A 22,273-nucleotide genomic window follows, 5' to 3' on the forward strand; every position below is an offset into this window, starting at 1 on the left:
ATGTGGTTACAGGATGCTGGAGTACAGTCAATATGGAATCAGTCAAGAGCTTGTATTATTTCCCTATAGGCATAGTATTTCTGCCTTTGGACGCTCTCAGTTTGGACACTTCAGTTTTTTGCAGATGATGAAATCTGATTATATAATATCAACATCCATGACCTAGGATAGAGAGGGCATGGAAGCGCAGGAAAAAACAAAGACATGGGATTAGCGCCATCCTGATGGTAGATATCCTGCGTGTGAAACTCTAGAGCACTCCATGCTGTTTCCAGGGGCAGAATCAATGCTGCAATCTACTCAAGTGTAGGTATGCACTCATTAGGTTTGAAAGAGTGCAATTCCATCAAGTGTTCATTCGGGGAATTGGGAAGCCACAGTACATTACAAATGATGTGAAATTGTCTGAGCCTGGAGGGCTCCAACCTCCCAGGTGCCATCACAGGAAATTTGTCCCACTTTCTCACCTTGCAAAAGATTTAGAGACTGTAATGCAGACTTTGAAGCAGGTTTGAGTGGTTTGACTAGATTTTCAAATTTCTCCTCCAGTGTTGCAGTGCCTTAGGCTAATTAAGTGGAGCATAGCTGTATATTCGGAAATATGTACCCCTTGGGGCAAACATGTGTTTTTACATAAATGGAGGTAAAAAACAGCATTTCTGTTCATTTAGCACTCTCCAAACTAGTTCAACGCCTTCAATCTTGTCACTGACTGTTGGAGTCTCATTAAGCTGTCATGAAAATCCCTTCTGTCTTCTGTATGTTTTGCTAAGCTCTAGTCCTTCATACTGCTGCTTGCTGCGTGTGTGTTGTCTTCTCAGGACACCAGATACAAAGACATAAGTGATGCTTTTGACAGTGGGGTTGATGGCCTGACTGCAGACACCAGCTCCCCTTCCCAAGTTTCTAGCCTCCTCTGGTTCCCAGGAACCTCCAGGGCCCAGTCATCAGGGGCCATTCACCAAACAACAAGTGACGCGATTCGACAGAATATCTATGAGAACTTCATGAGGGAGCTGGAGACAGGCACTGGACATGGAGGAGGGGAAAGGGGTGATAGGAGAGACCCATCAACTGGCACCGAAGAGGATAGCAGTAGCGAGTCGGCGGAGGGCTCACTGGAGCAGCTGGATCTGCTGTTTGAAAAGGAGCAGGGGGTGGTCCGGAGAGCTGGCTGGCTATGTTTTAAACCCCTTGTCACCCTGCACAAGGACAGGAAGCTGGAGCTGGTGACTCGTCGCAAGTGGAAGCAGTACTGGGTGACGCTTAAAGGTGAGCTTGAATCTTGGAGGTCTGTCAATGAGGGAAACAATTAGTAACCTTTAAATTGAGCTGAAGAGTGTGTCTGTGTTTTAAATAAATCAAAATTAAGTAAGTTATAAATGACTGAGTTCAGAAGAGTGTGTGGGTTCCTCTTTGTTTTGAGTGTTTTCCTCTTACAGCTGTTGTTTTCTTCATCATCTTGCCACACTTTGAGCGACTGCATTTGTCTCCTGTCCACAATAAGTTGACAGGCAATTTTGCTTCTGGTCAAATTCAGGCCACCTCAAGGGCACCTCTGTGAAGCTACAAAGAAATGAGAAAGGAGGATAAGGAGGATTATCATTATTATAAGTCAAAGCAGCATTTTGGGAATATGAAAAACTTGCTCCTCTATGTATCTTAATCTGCAGTTCAAACTTGGTTTGGTATTTTTACAAGGGCATTTAGTTTTTGAAAACTTTTAGTGGCACCAAACTCATTTGAATTTGTGAACTTTGTTGTTATCTTTTACTTACTCATGCATGGATTTATTGATCTATCTCTCTTTGTGTCTATATTTCTACTCTTTCTTTCCCAGGCTGTACGTTACTGTTCTATGAGACTTACGGTAAAGGCTCTCAGGAGCAGGAGCTGTCGCCTTGTTATGCTCTCCTGGCTGAGGACAGCATTGTTCAGGCTGTTCCTGAGCACCCCAAAAAGGAAAATGTTTTCTGCCTCAGCAACTCGTATGGAGACATTTACCTCTTCCAGGTGAAGCACACCACTGGCTCCCGAAACACTGTTTCTCATTGTGAAATCGAATCAATAGACATAAATGTCATGAATGTTTTTAGTGTGAAGGATTGTAGTGCTGCAGCGCGATGCAAAATGTTTTTTCGTCATAAATGTTCTTCTACTGTATTAAATTGTCAAAATGTGTGCTCTAATGTGACTTTCTGTTTGGATATATTGGCACCTTCATGTTTTACTAGATCAAAGTCATGCAGTTTGATTACATGGTTGTCATTAAATAATTCCAAATATGTAAAAAATTTTATCACCATCAAGTCTTGTGCCTCAAATTATCATTTTTGTTATGCAAGAAACTTTTCCAAAGTTCCCACAGTTTTGACACCTTAGCTATAGGGTCTGAAAGTGCCTCTTATTTGCTCATTGTGCATACTGGCCTACATATTCCTACCAGTTCAGATGTAACCTCAGCACTTTCTGTGTCACCTACTCAAGAGCCACAGATTTCCATAATGCAGCGTGCTTTTGACATGGCCCCAGAGGCAAACCGAAATGAATCAGCTCTGGAGCATGAAAACGGAGTGGATTCCATTCTTTTGCTTTCACTGAGATGCTTTCGTTGAGCATGAGTCATCTGCACTCTTAAAGGGGTTCAACTGATTTCTCAACCACCGTGGGTTTTGGGTGAATCACTGTATAGAGATTGGTTTAAATAATTTATATAACAGCAAATGTGTTTCTCTGCAGCATCACTTCATAAGCTGCTTTCTCTTAGAGGCGCAGCCACTCAAGTTTTCTTTCATTGATCCAGCAAAGTTCGTCTTGCCAATCGATATGTAATTGTGATACACCAACAACACAACAATGCATTAGAAATCCTTTAAAAGATGATATATTGTTCCACCCAGATTGTAATGAGAAATGTTCCTTTCTTCTTTGTCAACTTTAAAATCCTGTTTCCCTTTCTCCTTTTCAGGCTAGCAACCAGACTGACCTGGAGAACTGGGTGACAGCCATCCATTCTGCCAGTGCCTCGCTGCTGGCCAAGCGCCAGGGGAAGGAGGATACGGTGCGTTTGCTGCGGAGTCAGGTCCGTGGACTGCTGCAGAAGATTGACATGGATGGGAAGATGAAGAAGATGGCTGAGCTGCAGCTGACAGTTGTCAGTGACCCCAAGAACCGCAAGGCTATTGAGAACCAGGTGAGGCGATGGTTAGGGTTTGGATTAGTGATGGTGGGACCAAATGGGAATTAGCTGGGATTAATTCTAGCTTCACTGAGACCCGGAGGCCTCTGTCATTCCGCTGAAGAGTCACAGAGAATTTGGTGGATTGAACTTCAGATCATTTGGTTTCTTGTTTGCCCCTTTCATGTTAAACTACAGTCTTTTAGTGAGCTGTGGCTGTCGTTATTCCACACGATACGTGTAGCAACCGGCATTATGTGCCCTATTTAATTTTCCTGTTTTTGTGACTGTGGTGACAAGCTTATGTTTTATTTTTGTCTGTGGTTGGGGGAAGTGTCCTAAATGCATCAATCCCCAAACACATCACCGGGTGCCCAGGAGAGCGGTTCTCTCCCAGAGCATCAGATTTGGATTCCAGATGTTTTCTGGTAATGGACTCTCAGCATGCATTATTCTCATCCTCCTCACAGCCTGGGGTGGCATCCAAAGCACCCGCTGCTACGTTATAGCACCACATATTGTAGATTACTGATGGTTAGAAAATGCTGGCATAACCTATAGCTGGGCATCAAACCAAATACTTGAAGACAAAACTGCTTCTTTTTCACCTGCTGCTCAGGTGACCAGTGAATTGAAGTGCCTCTTAAAGGACATTCATATTTCCTGCATGTTGTCAGCTGCTCTTGCTCGTGTGCACTGATTTCTTTTGCAGTAAAAGAGCTAAATTGGAGTGAGCACGATGGAAGCTGGACAGCACAGCATCGTAATGACCAATAGAGGAGTCACCTCCTGACTGTGAGACTGAATGACTGCATGCCTATATCTGCTTCCAATTAGCCACTGTGCCAACTCAGAGTAAACAGAAACAGACAAGGCTGGAGTCGATGATACGGTCAGAGGGGTACGGGACAGGACTCTGATAAAGCCACCCTAAGGCTGATGATAGATTTAAGGTTTCAGCTGGGTCGTCTCGCACCAACAGGGCACCACTTTAATGTAAACCAACCCCGCCCATGTCTGCCGAAATCAGTGCCAGGAGACCTCTTTGAAGACTGCCTATGTAACCTCTCTCACACACACAAATACACACTGCGATCATGTAGCACTGAAGTCTCTATATATTTTTAAAAGATAGCCAGGGGCGGATATCAAAGATGGGAAATAGGGAAGAATCTGTTCAAATAAGGTTTTATCTCCATGCTTGAGCTTAATATCTCTGAAATCGATGTAAATAAGTTTTGCCCACAGGCCAGATGGGCCAAAACATGCCTTGATATTCATTGATGCTGGTTGGTTGTGTCACTGCACAGATTCTAGCCAGCTAGATCCTTAAAGCTACCGACTGCATATTGGCCTATATATAAAAATATTGTTAATCAGCGGTGCACCTCAGCATGAATCATTAAATCGAATTTTATGCACAGGACTATTTTTGACTGATGACGAACAAATTCAGATGACGAGTGAATCAGAATCATGGAGGATCTTCTATGTCATGGGTTTTTCTACAGCAGAAATGATCAATTTTATCGTTTGAGGAAGTGAATTTACTCAACTTCCCTTCCATCTTGAGTCATCTCAAACAACTTAGTGGAGTTAAACAAATATATACCTAGAATAGCAGGGGAAAATGTGTATTTTTTACTTTTCACATTTTTCAAGTACAAGATCTTTGAGTTCAGATTCAGCAAGAAACAGATCTGAAAATTATTTATAGGAAAGAATGGTAACCATGTTGATTCTATATTTGAGCATTATAAGTAAAAATACACCTTTATTTAATAAGAAATTGTTTTACAATAAAAAAACAGCATCAAATTGATAAATAAACATCAAGTTAAATCATAAAACATTGGCTTAGCAAAAGCGAGAGTAGAACAAGGACACAAACTTGACTTATTTCAGATTTTGTGTTGACTGGGGCGGCATCTACAGTGCTTTGCGAAAGTATTGGCCCCCCAAAAACTTGTTGACATTTTGCTACATTTCAGACTTCAAACTTAAAGATAAAAAGCTGAATTTGTGAAGTGGAACCAAATTTATTCAACATTTTATATTGTGTTTACAAATAAAAAACTGATAAGTAGAACGTGCAAAAGTATTGGCCCCTGTTCTCTCAGCTCAGCTAACCGACTCCAGAAGTTCCCTGATGACTTCTGAATGATCCAATGACTAACAATGACAAACAGAGTGCACTTATGTGTCATTTGGTCTCAGTTTAAATACACCTGCTCTGTGATGGTCTCAGAGGTCTGTGAAAAGAACACTGGAGAACAAACAGCATCATGAAAACCAAAAAACACACCAGGCAGGTCCGGGATGAAGTTGTGGATAAGTTCAAAGCAGGAATGGGATACAAGAAGATTTCACAATATTTAAATGTCTCCCGGAGCACTTTGCGAGCAATAATATCAAATGGAGAGAGCATAAAACCACTGCAAACCTATCAAGACCTGGCCGTCCCTCTAAACTTTCTGCCCAAACAAGGAGGAAACTAAGCAGAGAAGCAACCAAGAGGCCGCGATCACACTGGATGACCTGCAGAAGTACACAGCCGAGATGGGACAATCTGTCCATAAGACAGCTATTAGTCGTATTCTGCATAAATCTGGCCTTTATGGAAGAGTAGCAGGAGAAAGCCATTTCTGAAAGAAAACTATAAAAAGGCCAATTTAGAGATTGCAAGAAGCCGCATGGGACACACAGATGACATGTGGAACAAGGTGCTCTGGTCAGATGAGACCAAAATTAAACTTTTTAGGCTGAATGTGAAATTACACGTTTGTTGTAAGAGTAACACTGCACATCACCCTGAAAACACCATCCCCACCGTCAAACATGGTGGTGGCAGCATCATGCTCTGAGGTTGCTTTTCTTCAGCAGGGACTGGGAAGACGTTAAGAGTTGATGGGAAGATGGATGGAGCCAAATACAGGGCAATTCTGGCAGAAAATCTGTTGGAGTCTGGAAACCTGAGGATGGGGCGGAGGTTCACCTTCCAACAGGACTTGAGGATTAGACTTGCGGCTGTGACCGCAGCAGAGGGAGGTTGAACAAAGTATTACCTCAAAGGGGGCCGATACTTTTGCACTTCCTACTTTTCAGTTTTTATTTGTAAACACAAACACAACACAATATTAAATGTTAAATAAATCTGCTTTCACTCCACGATTGTGTCTCACATCTTGTTGATTCTTGAAAAATATTTTCAGTTTTTTATTCATAAGTTTGAAGCCTGAAATGTAGCAAAATGTCAGAAAGTTCTTGGGGAGCCAATACTTTCGCAAGGCACTGTACAATTTTATTATGTCAAATGACAGAGTTATTCAAAACTTTATCTGCCATTGTTGTAATAAATGTATTTCGAAATGTAACTACAGTATTTTCCGCACTATGAGGCACACCTAAAAGCCTTTAAATTTCTCAAAAACCAACAGTGCGCCTTATAATCCAGTGGACCTTATTTGTGAAAAAAAGTTTGAAATAGGCCATTCATTGAAGGTGCTACTTATAGTCCAGTGCACCTTATAGTGTGGAAAATACTGTACTGATTTCCCAGGTGTTGAATTTGACGTTATGGCCTTTTGCTGTTATTATACTGAGGACTTAAGCATAACGCTTTTTCTTGTAATGTTTTAAATAAAACTTGCCAAATGCAAGCTTTGTTTGTTTCAACCAATGCATGTGGACCTCTAGTATTTGCTGCCTTGGTGTAAATCTGGCTGATGGCTGAATGTCTTTGACTGGAGGCTTGTTAACAAAGGCCACCTGCACAAACACAGGCCTTTATGTGGATATTATCACGTGACAAAGCCCCGTATGGTCTCATGGTGACTCGAGTGCAGGTTCTTTAAGATGATTAGAAAAGTCAGAGATCCATAAAATGTCACCCTGCTGTCCCTCCTCAGGTTATTCCTCAGTGTAAATAATCACTGTGAATGAGGCCTAATTAGAGAATGCCATAGGGTGTGTTGTAGTAAATGAACTCTGCAGATGAGAGCAATTGTTACACAGAGTTGTTTAACTTGAGTGAGCTCATTAAAAGTCATCCCCAGCCAACTAAGCCCTTTCTCGTAGCTTACATAATGCTAACAGGGATGGAAGGAGTGTAACGTCACATTGTGTGTATGTTTGGGGTGGAGGTTTAATGGCTGGTCTGTGCAACAACATGACTCTGTAGACTTGCATAAAAATTGAGTATTAGCATTTACTGCTCTCGCTCTCAGTCCTCTACAAGATAGGCAGTCCTTCCTCTTCATCAACCCCCACCAATCCGTGCCCCCACTCTCCACCAACATCTGCAAGCAATTTGATATTGATGGAAAGCACTCCACTGACTCTTGGATCTCCCTTTTTGATGGTCCGTTTTCTGCCTCCTTTGCACCCCCCTCTCCCAGCTAGCCCACCTCTGTGCCTCCCCTTGAGAGTTTTTATTATCAACCACTAAAACAGTCACATTTATAACCCTGAACAACTCTGTGTCATAATTTCTACCTTCCTTTACCTTCAGATTCAGCAGTGGGAACAAAACCTGGAGCGGTTTAACTTGGACCTGTTTAGGATGCGCTGCTACCTGGCTAGTCTACAGGGTGGAGAGCTGCCCAACCCAAAGAGCCTGCTGGCAATTGCTAGCCGCCCCACCAAAACTACGCTGGGACGCCTTGGGGTCTTCTCTGTGTCCTCATTCCACGCATTGGTGAGGAAATCCATGACAGGCCTTAGAAATAGAAAAATAACTTAAAAACCCATTCAAGAAAAACACTCAGAGCACCAGCAATGTATCCTGTTTAGTTGTTGGAGATCCTTTATGTGCATGAAAATTCACTTTTAATTTACTTGTTACAACTCTGAAAATCTCTTCAAATCATTTTGAAATTAAACCCTACAAATCACTGATATAGGACTAGAGGAAGATAAATCTAATTCAAATGGTCTGATCAGATACGATTTTTGTGGAGCTAAATGATTGCTATCCTGATGTGTGTGTGTGCATCCTTTCAGATCTGTTCCAGAGATGAGGCCACCCTCAGACGGCGCTCATTGTCCCTTACTTACAGACAGCGCAAGCGAGGCCTTTTTTCCTCGCTCAAAGGTCTCGACAACCTCACAAAGAGAGGCCGGGATAAGAGGCCCTCTGCACCACAGGTACTACTTAACATGCACACTCACAGATGGATCTGGATGTTCTTAAGCCTATCATATTTGTAGCTTTTCTGTAATGAGAAATTAAAGAGTTAAAATTTCAGTTGTTTTATGTAAAATGTTAAAGTATTTATTGTTTTTACTTTAGGAAGGAAGCAGCAAAGTGGGTCCTTCGCATTTTGTTAATTAGGAAAGCACTTAAAAACGGTGAAGTCACCAGACTATCTCCTTTGATCCTAATGCAATTAATCTCTTCGGGAGGTCTGGATTAACATATTTTTAATGCAGCATCATCCACTTCATGTATTCATAAGCATGCTCACATACTGTGTTAAGATATACCACACATTGATGCCTGTGGGCACATGTTCTCTTGGATGAGCTGCAGAGAGGACCGGCTCTGATACCAAACCACTCTGTGCACAACGTCCATATTCCTAAATGAAACAACCTGCAAACAAGAAGCCATGTTGCAGCATTTATATGACAGAAAGCAGAAAAGTCAGGCAGCATTTTCAGCAAACATCACCCAAAGGAGATTTTATTAATTAGAAGCAGAACTCACGTCCTCCCTATGTTACGCACACCTCCTATCCTCATAAACACAGAGAAGCATTCCTCGTCCAGGTGCAGATCAGGGGGGGTTTAATCATCTCTGGTTAGTAATTAGACTCATGTAAGCTGGTTATTTATTGATGCAGAAATCTACCACGCAGGACCCTGAGGGTACACGCCTGGAGAGGACTTTACTTGGTGGTCTATTTTCAGAATATGCCCCAAAGACATTGAATTAAGTTTATAATAGGCTCCTGTTCATTAGTTGAGAGTAAAGGTGGAGAGATGAATGTGGTTTGGATTGCAGATATTTTTATTATGAGTAGAGTTAAATATGCAGTCTTTTGTTTTGGCGCTATGACAGTTTAGCGCCTGCCGTGTTCTCCAGCAGGTGAGCCCCGACTCCTGACTGCTGACAAAGTGTCCCCTGTCCTGTCTCTTGTCTAGCTCACCCGATCCATTGCCTTCTCTGTGATATTTATGTTGGTGCATGTCTGCCAGCCACTAGGTGTGTGTCTTATTATTTTTCTGGAGAACTCCAGCCGGCCACTCTAATGAGGCCCAGTTACATTTTGCAGTGCAGAAGGTCGAGGTGGCGCTGCAGCATGCACATGAATTATTAAAAGCCATATGTGGTGGATGGCATTCTCCACTCTTTCCTCAGCCCAGCAGACACCAGCAGATGGTTGGTGTAAAGACTCTAAATATTAAAATGCCTCCCTTTATTGTTTTCCCCTGGTCCCCCCCTTCTCTTACAAGCCTTTTCTAGTGCTTTTCTGTTATTTTATTTCTTTACATGAAGGCTAATATAAAACAGAAATAGCTTGGAAGTGCTTCAAGGGATTTTGAAGCTCAGGGCTTCCCTAGACGTAGGCTGTTTTCATTTTGTTTTCCCTTTTGAGTTAAAGATCATTATAGTACTGTTTGGTTGTTTTTCTTATGGGAAATTTAGTAATGGTCATTGTATCAAGATCATCACATGTTGTTCCCTTTGCGTTCTATCATATTGTCTTTTGGTGCCTTCCTCTTTTTTGCTCTTGATTCATCCCCTTCCTCCATCTCAAACATTGTGCTTTTACCTCTAGCCTACCTATTTAATCATTGAAAAGTACAGGTTCCTATCTCCCATTTCTCTTAACATTTGTCTTTCCTTTTCTCCTTCAGCCTTGTCCTTTCTCTGAAACTCAGAGTTTCTCAGAGCAGAAACATCGGCGCGGTAGCCTGGGGTTCTTCTCCCGCACTTTCCATACTGACTCATCTGTGTTGACTAAGCCCAAATCTCATTTACTGCTTCATCGCCGCACTAGACAACCTTGCCCCAAAGTCATGCTCCCCCCTTCATCACCTTCCTTCTTGTTTTCTCATCACTCATCCATCTTAGGGGAGCTATGTATACAGTCAGGAGCTGGCCGGCAGTCGGCTGTGGGAAGTAGGCCAGCAAGGTCTGAGGATTTGTGAGAGAGTTGGAAAAGCTTTCTAAAATTAGTTGGTTTACGTTGAAGCAACGCTGTTTACAGCCTCTTTAAAAATGTACCCGTACTGCAGAGTGAGAGTTACTGTACTCAGACGAGGCTCTTTACCGCCATGACTGGAGCTAGAGTGTTTTTCCGATTGTAAAAGAAACTTCTTGGGATCATTTTTGAACTAAAGTAATCCTGATCATTGGAAGAAGGGATCGTTTTGGTGTGGTGGCGCACCTTTGAGCTTTTGTGGGGACAATCTTCAGACCAAAATGCCTCATTTCTGTCAGCAGCTGTGTTGCCTATGATGTCTGTCCTGCACTGTGACAAAGCAGATCATCAAAACCTGATAACTGTATCCTGTGTGAGGAAGGACTGGTGTAACACTCTCACATAAAGGATGGCTGTGAATCGTTGCTGTGTTACAGTTGTTAAAGCCCCCTGAGACCGGAGAGCCATCTCTAGCTCTGAGCTTAACCTGACACAACAAAACTCAAACCAGGAAGAGGAGCTGGAGTGGAGAGGTCAAGGAAGATGAATGGATCAAGGGATTTGACTCTGAGGGGTCAGGAACTTGCCCTCCCTGTCTGTAAATGGACCAATTCCCCATTTCATCTTTCTTCTACTCGGAACCCCCCCCCCCCATACTCACACATTCTCTCCGTTCACATTCCCACCATCGTACCTTAACAGCCCATAGACATCCAGTCAGTATCAAAGTGCTATGCTCTCCGCGAGTAGTTTTTAATTAACTTAATAGGTCTTTATGTGACTCTAATATTGTGTTGCCGAAGTGGCAGGACACTTAATCGCTCATGAGTCAATCAGTGTGGTGCCCCCCTGTCTGCGCCTCTAACTCCCTGTCTTTTGATTCCAGATCTTTGAGAACGACGCTGGAGGTAAAGCGTCCGCCCTACCCCCTCGGAGCACCGAGGTGAGTCACAGCTTTCTGTAACTTTTTACAGACAGCGGACCTTTTGATATTTCTTTTAAAAATTCCACTGCCATCTGTCACCCCCATCCTGTGGTCCCACTTCTTATGTGCTGAATAATCAGTTTGAGCGTGAAGCAGCCGTCTGCAGGGACGGGTCCGTTGTTACTTTGACCTCTGCTGCCTTTCATGGCTTTGACAGTGGACCTTGTGAAGATATTTGTATGCAATGGTGTGTATGTGTGTGTGTGTTAGGAGTTCAGAGAGTGTGTGCGTCTGTCAGTGCATATTACATGTCCAGGATCAGAGCAGAGTCTTCTCCTTTGATGTTGATTTGCAGGTGTCTGGGTAATAAACAGACAGCAAATCCACATCTGAGATCTGAGGTTTTTACACAGCTAGACCTGCGATAAACTGAGTAGTGGTCAGAGTGTTGAGTTGAAGTGTTGACCAGAGGCACTGATTAAATATGTGAGTGCATGGTTTTCCATCTGAGCTGCCAGGACTGGACCATTAACAGCTTATCAGGTGGTTTTATATGTTAGGGATCAAGGAAATGTAAAATATTTGTGTAACTTCAAACCTCTTTCTGTAGCAGCAGTGGCTCTGCAGCGAGTGGACTTAGGCTATAATTCAAGCCTTATTCACTGTATGTATAAATCTTTATGTTTTGCCGTTCCATTATTTGTCTATATTCCTGAAGATTACAACAATAAACAAGAGTAAGCAGGTAATGCTTTGTGGATAAAGATTGTAGCAGGTGATTTGAGGAGTCTATTAATTTCATTGATAAGGCTTGTGGACACACTTTTGAAAAATGTCTATATTGTACTAAGCCTCCTTGGTGATTTGTATTTATCCTCTTTTTTTCCCCTGAGAGCTAGATGAGGAGATTGACGGTTGATATGAGGCTTTACTCAGCAGCTGGTGAAGCTTAGCATAGAATAAAGTCTAGTATTGACTACCTAAGTTTAAATGTACCAATATCTGTCAAGCAGCACCTCCACAATTAATGTGCTAAATCTCTTTTCTATAATCAGTACAGCTACTTTACAATGTTAATACACTATAATGTAGGATAGAAGAATGTCACTGATTCTGATTTCCAACATGCAACCAAAAAACTATTTTTTTACACATTGGTTTTTGGTCAGTTGAGCTGTTTCTCATTAAAATTAAATCAAGTCTGTTGACAAGACTCTGGCGTGTCTTTGGGGTAAGAAACTGCATTATTAGTAACTTCAAATGCCCAGCTGAACATGTATTATGACCTCTTATCTGAATAGGATGCAATAAAATCCATAGACATAAAAAAAACACAAACTTCCTCCCAGCTTATTTGTGAGGTACTGAATGTTTTACACACATCTTTAGGTATTTGTACCTTCAAATAAAATGACGTGAACAACTACCTGGAGAACCTTAACGTTTGGTGCTGATGGACAATAATGGATACTTTGAGCCTGAGTGGGATGGTTGTTTTGAAAATACCTGTTCCACAGGATGGGATGATTCATATTATGGGTCTGTGGTGAATATGGCAAGTGTTAAAACGACCCCAATAGAGGGCCTTGAAGTTGACATGGAAACGGAAATGGTCTGGGAAAAACAATAATGGCTTTCACTGGATTGACACTTTAATTCTTCTTATAATGTGGCTGTAAGTGTAGCTGGCTAGATTTTGACATGTATGTGTCGCTTGTCACCAGTTTGATTTAAAGAAAAAAAAAAATTTATATATATATATGTGTGTATGTGGCCATTTTTGTGAAACAAACTGCAGAACAGGGTTGTTCAGTGTGCTTAACCTAAAGTTTAAAAAGTACAGCCTGTGATGAGTGTCATAAAACTACATCTTTTGCCTTTATTCTATGTGTGTGGACACACACCTTTTGCTTTAAAGTCCAAGTCATTTCTGAGGACCAGGCACCAGTATTGGCCAATGAGGGCGCTTTCATTTGTCTGTGGAAAAGTGTGTGACAGCTGTGGAAAGAGGAACCTTTGGTAGATGTTATGTGAGGAAATCGTCTGAAATTGTCTTTGAGTGCTCCTGTTTCTTATTCATGGTCACCATATCTATTCGAGGCAGCTCTGTAATATTTGTGTCGTCCAGTTGCTAAGTGGAACAGAAACAGTGTATTTTCCACAGGGACCACTAAACCGCACGTTACTCTGCATTCCGTCTTTAGAATCTCCCGGGTGGAGAATGGCTTGCTTGGAAATAATTTCCACAGTTCAGGGGAAAGACTGCAATATTTGTTTGAATTATTTCTGTGTGCACACATCCCACCACACAGGGCACTTGTCCGGCGCGTGCCTGCATCATACTCTTGGCAGTCACTCATGGAACGTTGACTAGGCAACTGGCGACCCGTCACAACCCTCTCTGACCATGAATGAGTGCACAGTATTAGTCAGCCGGTGTTCAAGTTAGCGCAGGCAACCAAATTTAGCTTTCCGGTCACGCCATGTTGCTGGAACACGAATGAGGTGGCTTTGTAACTGGTTGCCAAGCATGTTTTTTTTCATCCAAGTATGACTTCACATCCCCAAAGAGGTGGAGGCAGAGGTGGGTCTCAAAGTGGCACCTTGTGTTCTCCATAATGCACAAGTTGGGAAAAAACTAAGAACATTGGTGGGTTTATTTAAGCGCTAATTCTTGGAGCAGACGATTCAAGTGGACTTTTAGATGGAAAAATGAATGTTATGTGAGGCAAAGGTTTGTGTGATGCCTGGTAATGCCACCTTTATGCCTTGTGGAGCATGTGGAGCTAAGTGATGTAGTGAGTCAGAGGCCTCAGTTTTGTCAGGCAGGGAATAAGATCTCTTTCCTCTTGAGGTGATGCATCAACAGCAGGAAGCCAGCATCTCGAACGGTCAGAAAAAACACATGCACATCGGATAGGAAACAACAAAGACACACACACACACACACACACACACACACACACACACACACACACACACACACACACACACACACACACACACACACACACACACACACACACACACACACACACACACACATCTCATAATGCATTTATAACATCGCTTTATGCCCAGACCTTTTCACTCATGCAATTATTCCTCTTGGTGCCATGCCTCTGTTCAACCAAGAACTCATATAGTTTGTGTGAGAAGTGCTGAATCATTGTTTTCCTCAGCCCACCAGCCTCAGTGCTTTTGGTGTGATGGAGCCTTTCCTCCAGATTGAGGGCCTTGATAATTGCGGTCTTGAGCTGAGCTGTGGCTTCTCCCACAACCCGTTGATGCAGCAGTGGCGTTTTGCCTCAAGAGACACAGAGTCGCAACCAAATCCCCAAATGGTTGCCTGTGAAGCCCAGTGGTGGGCTGACCCCCGCCCTATCTCATTACCCAGCTCCAACCTCATTGTTAATGGCACCAACAAATGATAACCTTCAAATGGCTGTTCTGAAAGTTTGACTGATGTTTGAATAAATTGTCTCCATGCATCACGTTTGTTAAAATTACTCTTGTGGCTTTTGAAAACAAACAAGTCCTGGAGAGCAGCGCGGATCTCATCTGGATGTCTAGACCTCCATGTAGAGCCTTGCCAATCGCCTCATGTACACAGTCATTACGATGGATATTAGGTGGAGCGGCTGCCTTCTATGCTCTGAAATGTATTTCTGAAAGGCTGATGGTATGACATCTTTGATCCAGTGCTTGAATCACCGCCAAGCATTTAAACTAATGGAACTCTATTGATTTGTTTTTATTCCTCTAAGTCCACTGATCTCTATCTTTCTTCCTCATTTCCCCTCTAACTTCTTCCTCTTCTTTTCTATGGACTGACCGCTGTGTAATTCTTCTCACAAACTTTCTGTCCTGATGTGTTTTAACTCAGTCTTCCTATCCTCTTTCCCTCTCCCACAGAGGCTGGAAGCACTGTCCTGCATATACTCTATGTCGCCCCCTGAGGGTGGTGTGTGGGACGGCATGGGCGGCCCTCCAGACGAGCTGACATGCGTCTACATGCCAGACAGCCTGACGGTCCACCTTCCTGTCAGGAGAGACCAGACGGCAGCCAGTCTTCTCTCTGCAGCCTGCAAGGTTGGTTTGGTGGTGGGCCGATGAAGATAGTACAACAAATAAAATTAGTGATGTCATTTCTTGTCTTGTAAAATTCTGCTGTTCATGCTTAATGATATGTTCTTGGAATTGGTGTAATATCAGTTATTTTTGAGCTACCAATATGTCGAGTACGGTCTGGTTTGTTTTCATCTTTTTTGAAGCATCTGCAGCCACAGATCCTGATGTATGACGCTCACATCATGGACATCATACTGTCCCATAGGAATGACTGCTGATATATGGACACACACACACACACACACACACACACACACACACACACACACACACACACACACACACACACACACACACCCTGGATTCCTGTGGGAGAAGCTTTTTTGTTTACTCAAAAGTTTCATCTCTAAGTGTAAAGTTGGTGAATAATTCATGCCTTAGATGTACAGCATCTGTCAACCCTAAGCGCTGGTGCATGAAATGTGTCAAATGATTTTGTGCATGCAGGCTGCTGAACATTAAGGAACTCTTGTGTAAACAGGTGAAGCAGCTGGACCCAGGCCTGCACTGCCTCCGACTGCAGAGACGAGTGGGGCAGGATTTGGAAGTGAGATTTGTAGCTCCAGGAGAGCTTCTCCTGGATCTGGTGAGGAGAATAAAAATATGACACTGATAGGGCGACCTGTGTTGTCTGTGCCTTATTTCATGTGTGTTGATTTATTTAATTGTCACCCTGTAGGTCAATGACGAGTTGGAGGTGGTCCCATTTAATGTGTTTACGGTGCACATGAGCAGGCCGAGCCTCAGTGGAGACTTCGGTGAGTCGGCCACATATGTGGTCTTATTTATGTCTGGCGGTGTGTGTGATTTGTGCATCTCATGATCCTTTACATAATTCCTCTCTGTTTTTCTAACTGTTTGTTTGTCTCCATCTCCATCTTTGTTCCCCTCCCTGCCGTTAGGCTTTGCAGTAACAGGACATGTAGACAGCCAGAGAAACAGCAGGATTTATGTCAGTGAAGTGCTTCCTGAGGGACCAGCATTCAATAAAGGTGCGCAATCATAAAAGCAAACAAATCTGATCCAACTGATGAAAGGATTGCATACGGGATCTACATTCTTTTATCATCTCGTTTCTGTAACTGTTCTCCAGGTCTACGTCCAGGCGATGAGATTCTGGTGCTGAACGGCCAGTCTGTGACGAGCTTGGACCTGGCACTCATCCAGACTCTGTTTGCGGAACAAACCCTGCAACTGAACCTAAGGCGAGACGGCCCCCGGCCCACAACGGAGGGCTCCAGTCAACCAGCCCCTCTTCTGAAACACCACCAAGAGAGCCGCAGCAAGCACCACCGAGCCAAGTCGTCCTCAGGTGCTTAAATAATACATTAAGGCATTAATGGTATTTGTGCTAAGAAGCTAGTGGGTTTTACTTAAGGAAAGAGAGATGTTGATTTTGCTTTTAGTTTCAGTTTCTTAACTTCCCATTACAGTGACAGATGGATACACAATGAACAAAGACAGAAGTATTAGCTGCTGTGAGATGCTTGGCACACCCACCAGGGCAGCGCTTTGTCAGATCTATGTACAATCGAAGGCAGTGGTTTAACAGTGTTCTCTGTCAGAAAGCTGTGTCGTTCTTCCTTTGATCTCCCACCCCCAGTTTATCCATCATGTATGTAAGTTTGTCTTTAGAACGTCCTGACATGTTGTCACACCCTGAATTATAGAGTTGTGATGAAGTGGAAGGGAAAGTCGTGCATGTATTACATTAATAGTGAAAGTTTAAAAAAGAGTCAGACTGGAGGTCAGTGATGTCAGTAGTGGGAATTAGATGTGTGAGTGTTGTGACGTGAATGCAAATAACGTAAAGGAAAGAAATCAAATCATATTCAAATTGGACTCTCCAGGAATGGAGGCGCTCCTGTATTTTTACACAAAGACGCCAGACTAGCGCCGCGACAGATCTCTTCCTCTGTGCTGCCTTTGTTTACACCCAACAATCAATGATAAAATAACTCTGCTCTGGTTTGTGAGTTTCTTTTTTCTTTTTCTTTTTTCTTCATGCCACAATTCTACAGTCAGGTGAAGACCATGTCACATTTATATCAACCAAGTATTATTTGATCGTCAACTTCTCACATAGTTAATTGCTGAAAAAGTAGGCGATTCTGTCACCTTAACCACAAAACAGCCGCATCACTTCCATTCCAGTTAAGACCTTGTTCAGATCTTTACTTCCTCAAAAGAGACTCCCTCTCTCCTGGCTGTCAAAAGAAGAAACGCAGCAGAAACAGCCCCTGAAGGTTTACAGCTGTGTATCCTGAGGTAGAGAAGGCCACGAGGGGCTCTCCATTTCAGAGAGCTCATTATTGTTGTGGACAGAGACTATCCTGCCACATAGTTTTAATCTCACTGCAGACGTGAGGCATCAGAATCAAAGAGTGAGGTGATGTCTGTCTCTTTGCACAAGCGGTGTATATATATATATATATATACATATATATATATATATATATATATATATATATATATATATTTATCTGTTCGTTCAAGCCTCTCTGTTAACAGGAAGTAGACCTATCTCAAACATAAAGCGTTTTTCTGAGATTGCATAAAGGTTAGGATTGGTTGCAAATGGCTTTTTGATTTATTTATTTTTTGATTGTTTCAGCAAGGTCATTTGACATTACAGACACCATACTTAATATATATGTTTGTGGCTTTCAGATTATAAGCATGCTTCATGTTCACGATTGGCACATCACCATTTAAAACATTTTTTTATTGAATATATGAAATTTACCAGAAAGATCTCAGCATTCTTCTTCAGAAGCTGTAGAGCATTTGATGCTTCCTGTTGACCTTCCTAAAAATGGTCCAGACAGTATTGAGTTTGAAAGTGTTGAGAAGCATTTGGATGATGGTAATTAATCAGTGTTTTTTTCCACTAGTCATAATCGAACACAAAGGGATTAAAGACTCGAAGGCCTCATTACAGTAAGTGGTGTGATCAGAGTGCCTGCAGTTTTCATCTTGGTCTCTAGAGGGCATAAGATCCCAGGCAGGCTGATAAGGAGGCAGGGAGGTAATTGTCTACAGTTGGGAATTAACACATTTCTGAGTTTCAGGATGTTTCCCAGAAGAAACAAGTCTGTCTTTTCCACTTATTCAGCTTGACGATAACGTATAAGACAAGAGAAGCCAATCCACATGACTAGATATTGTCTGTCAATCCGCTTTGGCAGTCTGACATTTTAGTTGACGATGATTGTCAGTTTACGAAGGAGTTGAGCTCCACGGGAGGTCCAGACAGTTTCTTTTGTTTCTTTCCTCCCGCTTTGCCCTGCCTCCCGGGTTACAGTCAGGAATAAAGTCTTTCATGAATCAATTTCCAGGGAGTTTCTTCGTAAGACATTGAATTAGCTGAAAGCGCAGCCATAGCTTGCACCCTGTTAGCGTCATCCGGTCAGGACGTTTCATATGCAGATCTGCTTTTCGTTTGGTGGGCAAACCAATAGTTTGTCTCAAAGACAGCTTAAGTTTCTTTTAAAACAATCAATGAAGGAGATATATCTTTAATTAAAATAAAATTTTGTCTTTGTAATTTTTTGTGATGGGAGACATTCTTAACTTGTGTGACTGTCAGAAAGCCATCTTTTATTTTTTTATAATATCACATGCAGGCCTTTCTTGTTTTATGGTCGGTCGCATTAAAACACACCTGTACAGAGGCAGTACACTGCGCAAACACGCACAGTGACACATGACTCTTTCTCTCTCTCCAGATGTGTGTTCAGCAGCTGCCGATGAGGAGCCCCACCGTGGAGGCCTGGAGGGTGGTCGCTCCCTCTGCACACACAGGCCTGTTCAGCACAGCAAGGTAGGGGGGCCAGCACGGTGTCAACAATTGGCGTACCCGAAAAATGGATGCCTCTGACAATGGAAATCTACCTCCATCTTTGTTTGAATAAGATCATCCACAGCGTCATATGTGTGTGCCCACTCAGAGTGGCAGCTGTGGGGCTGTCAGAGACCAGACTGTCACCAGTAGCATTACCATAATTAGGATACTTCATCATAGCCACGGGTATAAACACAGCTTAGTACTGTCCAGCCTGAGAGAGGAGGCTGTGTCCTGCTGCCTCACACACACACACACACACACACACACACACAGGGCGATATCTCGAAAATATGGCCAATCGTAAGTGCAATCTTTGACGGATCGAGCAGCTCTTCCTGTTGCATCTGCTACTGAATATCCGGTCATGTTTGTGATATGTAAACCAACTTTATTGAAGTCGTTAAACTGCGTATGAGCCTGGCCTGTTGGGAATTATGCTTCAGCGCTATGTTAATGTAACATGGCAGAGTGTGTGCGCTCGTGTTTATCGAGAGTGCTAATGAAACTGCGTGGCTATCATGAAAAAGCCATGTGTTAATGATGAAGATATGGCTGGAAGCCAGAGAGTGGATGTGTGTGTGTACAGTCCTTCTCTTGTATCACTCAGCTGATATTTTACACACTTTAAACCACAATATTGTTTATGATGGGTATGTGTTCAGCACCAACCGGCAATTCTAGGTGGGATAACTCAGCAGTCATGTTGTGCTTCTTTTCATTAATGATTCACTTGCAGTAAATCCAGGCTAAATATCCAGAAACCATTGCTAATTGAAGAGGCTGCTATGGATTCATTCTAATTGCCCGTGTCAGACGATGCCATGCAGCGTTTGACCCGAGGTCAGTCAAGAGGTAGATTAGAGAAGACAAGTTGCCCACCCCTCCTCCCTGCTCTGGCTGTTAGTCCCTCTTTTGGTTTGCCCAGCGACACGAGTCGGTCCCTGTGTGAGGGGGAGCTGCACTGCACCACTGCTGCTGATGCTAATGTTCAGACCCTGCCGTGTGTCTTTTACTGAGGAATGAATGGGAGATAGGTGTGTGTAGGACGTAGGTGTGTGTATGTGTGTGTTCTTTCTGAATATTTGCACATTTTCCACCGCGTGGAAAATGTGGGGAAACAAAGGGGGGGAAAGCCTCCTACCTCTGTCAGGGAGACGCAGTCACTGTGAAGAGGAAAAATAAAAATAAAAAAAAAACAGGGGAAGGTATCAGTGCTGGTAAATCAGATTTTTGCTGTCATGTCAAGAGGAGACTTCAATCATCGTATGACCATCACTTTGTTTTCTGAGGCGGGGAGAGAAGAATGGATTCACCCGGTGGAAAGTGATATATTTGCTCATAATGCTCTGAAAGTCAGGAGAGAGGGTGGGAAGGGAAGGACTGTTTTAGCCTCTTGTCACACCTTGTAATCAATTGAGCATGTCACAACACTGAATGGCTTTTATTAATTTGTCCACAACATTCCAATTTATATTTATTGCGCAAGAATGATCTGTGAGTTTGTGTTTTTGTTAATGTGTTGTTCTGATCTAGGACAGTTAAGAATTTTGATGGCTTACAGTTACTTTGAGTTACAAAGTGATATATTCGACGACAGAGCAACATGGAAAACTGTTGCGACATCATTATGATCTTAACCGATCGATTGCAGAATTGGCCATGGATGATTCCCAAGAGGCCCTCCAAACTGAATCGATTTGTTTTGCATTGCACAAGTACTGGTGGTGTTCCCTCCTGAGGATGCATATCGGTTAAAGGGCAACACCATTTTGCTCTTGCTTCACATAATCGTACACCAGCTTAGTGACCTGAGTAAAGGAGGTGGCTGAAACATTCCAACGCACACATAGAGATATGAAGAAATTCTATGGTCATGTCAACCTGAGTGAAAGAGGAGGCTCGGGAGACGTGATGTCTTATAATAAAGCACATAACACAACGCAATCAAGGAGAATCGACTAAACCAGAGGTGTCAAAGTCAAATACACGAAAGGCCAAAAAAAAAAGTTTCTACAAGCCGAGGGCCAGACTGGTTCAATGTTTATTAAAACATATTGAAATGAACATAGCCTATTGAACCAAGAGTTAACACAGTGTATATTTTTTAGTGATTAAATGAATAAAGCAATGTTTTGTTACGGCTCTGTCAGTAACTTCAAGGGGAAACCTTTTCAACTGGCAAACAGCAAAAAGTAAATGTCCTTCAAAAACAAGATGTGTTCCTTAATACCAAGATAAATGCATAAATGAAATTGCATGCATTATAAACTGAAAAGGCATTATTGTGCTGCTCTATGATTCTACCAAACACTGCTTTCAAATAGTAAAATAAGAAAAATTAAAAAAATAAGTCAAATCAGTTGTAGTCTTTCTTATCTGCAATTTTCTCTTGAGTCCATTCAAATGAATAATAAATATATTCATTCATTCATTCATTTTCCAAATCCGCTTAATCCGCTAACGCAGGTCGCGGGGTAGCCAGTGCCTATCCTGGCAGTCTCAGGGCGTGAGGCGGGGGACACTCCGGGCACGACGCCAGTGCACCGCGGAGCCACATAGAAACAAACAAATCATTCACACACACACTCACTCCTATGGTCAATTTGGGACCGGCCAATCAACCTGAAGCGCATGCTTTTGGAGGTGGGAGGAAGCCGGAGAACCCGGAGAGAACCCACGCAGACACGGGGAGAGCATGCAAACTCCGCACAGAGCGGGACTTGAACCCGGGTCCGCCGTGTTGTGAGGCAGCAGTGCTAACCACTGCGCCACCGTGCCGCCCCTATAATAAATATAAATAAATGAAAAAAAATACAAAAAAATTATGGGACACAGAAAAAACAATATTTCCTTCAAAGAGACATCACGTCTTGTAGAAACAAATGTAAAAATTTAACTGCATTTAAAACTGAAAATACGTTACTGCTCTGTGATGCTCACTTGACTGAGGCTGATGCTGATATTTGATGGTGTTTCATCTTTTGTACAAGTTCATCAATGTTCGGGGTCAGGCTCTGAGCAGCTTCAATGCGCAGCTGGGGCAC

General features: G+C 42.7%; 1 protein-coding gene across 5 annotated transcripts in view; it reads left to right on the plus strand.

Moving 5' to 3' along the window:
- Nucleotides 1-22,273, plus strand: part of LOC137611254 (rho guanine nucleotide exchange factor TIAM2-like) — a 93,071-nt gene that overhangs the window by 48,258 nt on the left and 22,540 nt on the right. For all 5 annotated transcript variants that reach the window (XM_068339352.1, XM_068339349.1, XM_068339353.1 and 2 more), the window contains exons 4-15: nt 822-1,272; nt 1,841-2,013; nt 2,969-3,193; nt 7,689-7,874; nt 8,180-8,323; nt 11,213-11,269; nt 15,167-15,343; nt 15,864-15,968; nt 16,062-16,140; nt 16,285-16,374; nt 16,476-16,694; nt 19,111-19,205. In XM_068339352.1, the coding sequence (XP_068195453.1) occupies nt 822-1,272; nt 1,841-2,013; nt 2,969-3,193; nt 7,689-7,874; nt 8,180-8,323; nt 11,213-11,269; nt 15,167-15,343; nt 15,864-15,968; nt 16,062-16,140; nt 16,285-16,374; nt 16,476-16,694; nt 19,111-19,205 (2,001 nt within the window). The remainder of the gene's footprint in view (nt 1-821; nt 1,273-1,840; nt 2,014-2,968; nt 3,194-7,688; nt 7,875-8,179; nt 8,324-11,212; nt 11,270-15,166; nt 15,344-15,863; nt 15,969-16,061; nt 16,141-16,284; nt 16,375-16,475; nt 16,695-19,110; nt 19,206-22,273) is intronic.

Source organism: Antennarius striatus, chromosome 17 (genome assembly GCF_040054535.1).
Source record: "Antennarius striatus isolate MH-2024 chromosome 17, ASM4005453v1, whole genome shotgun sequence".
NCBI classification, from domain to species: Eukaryota; Metazoa; Chordata; class Actinopteri; order Lophiiformes; family Antennariidae; genus Antennarius; species Antennarius striatus.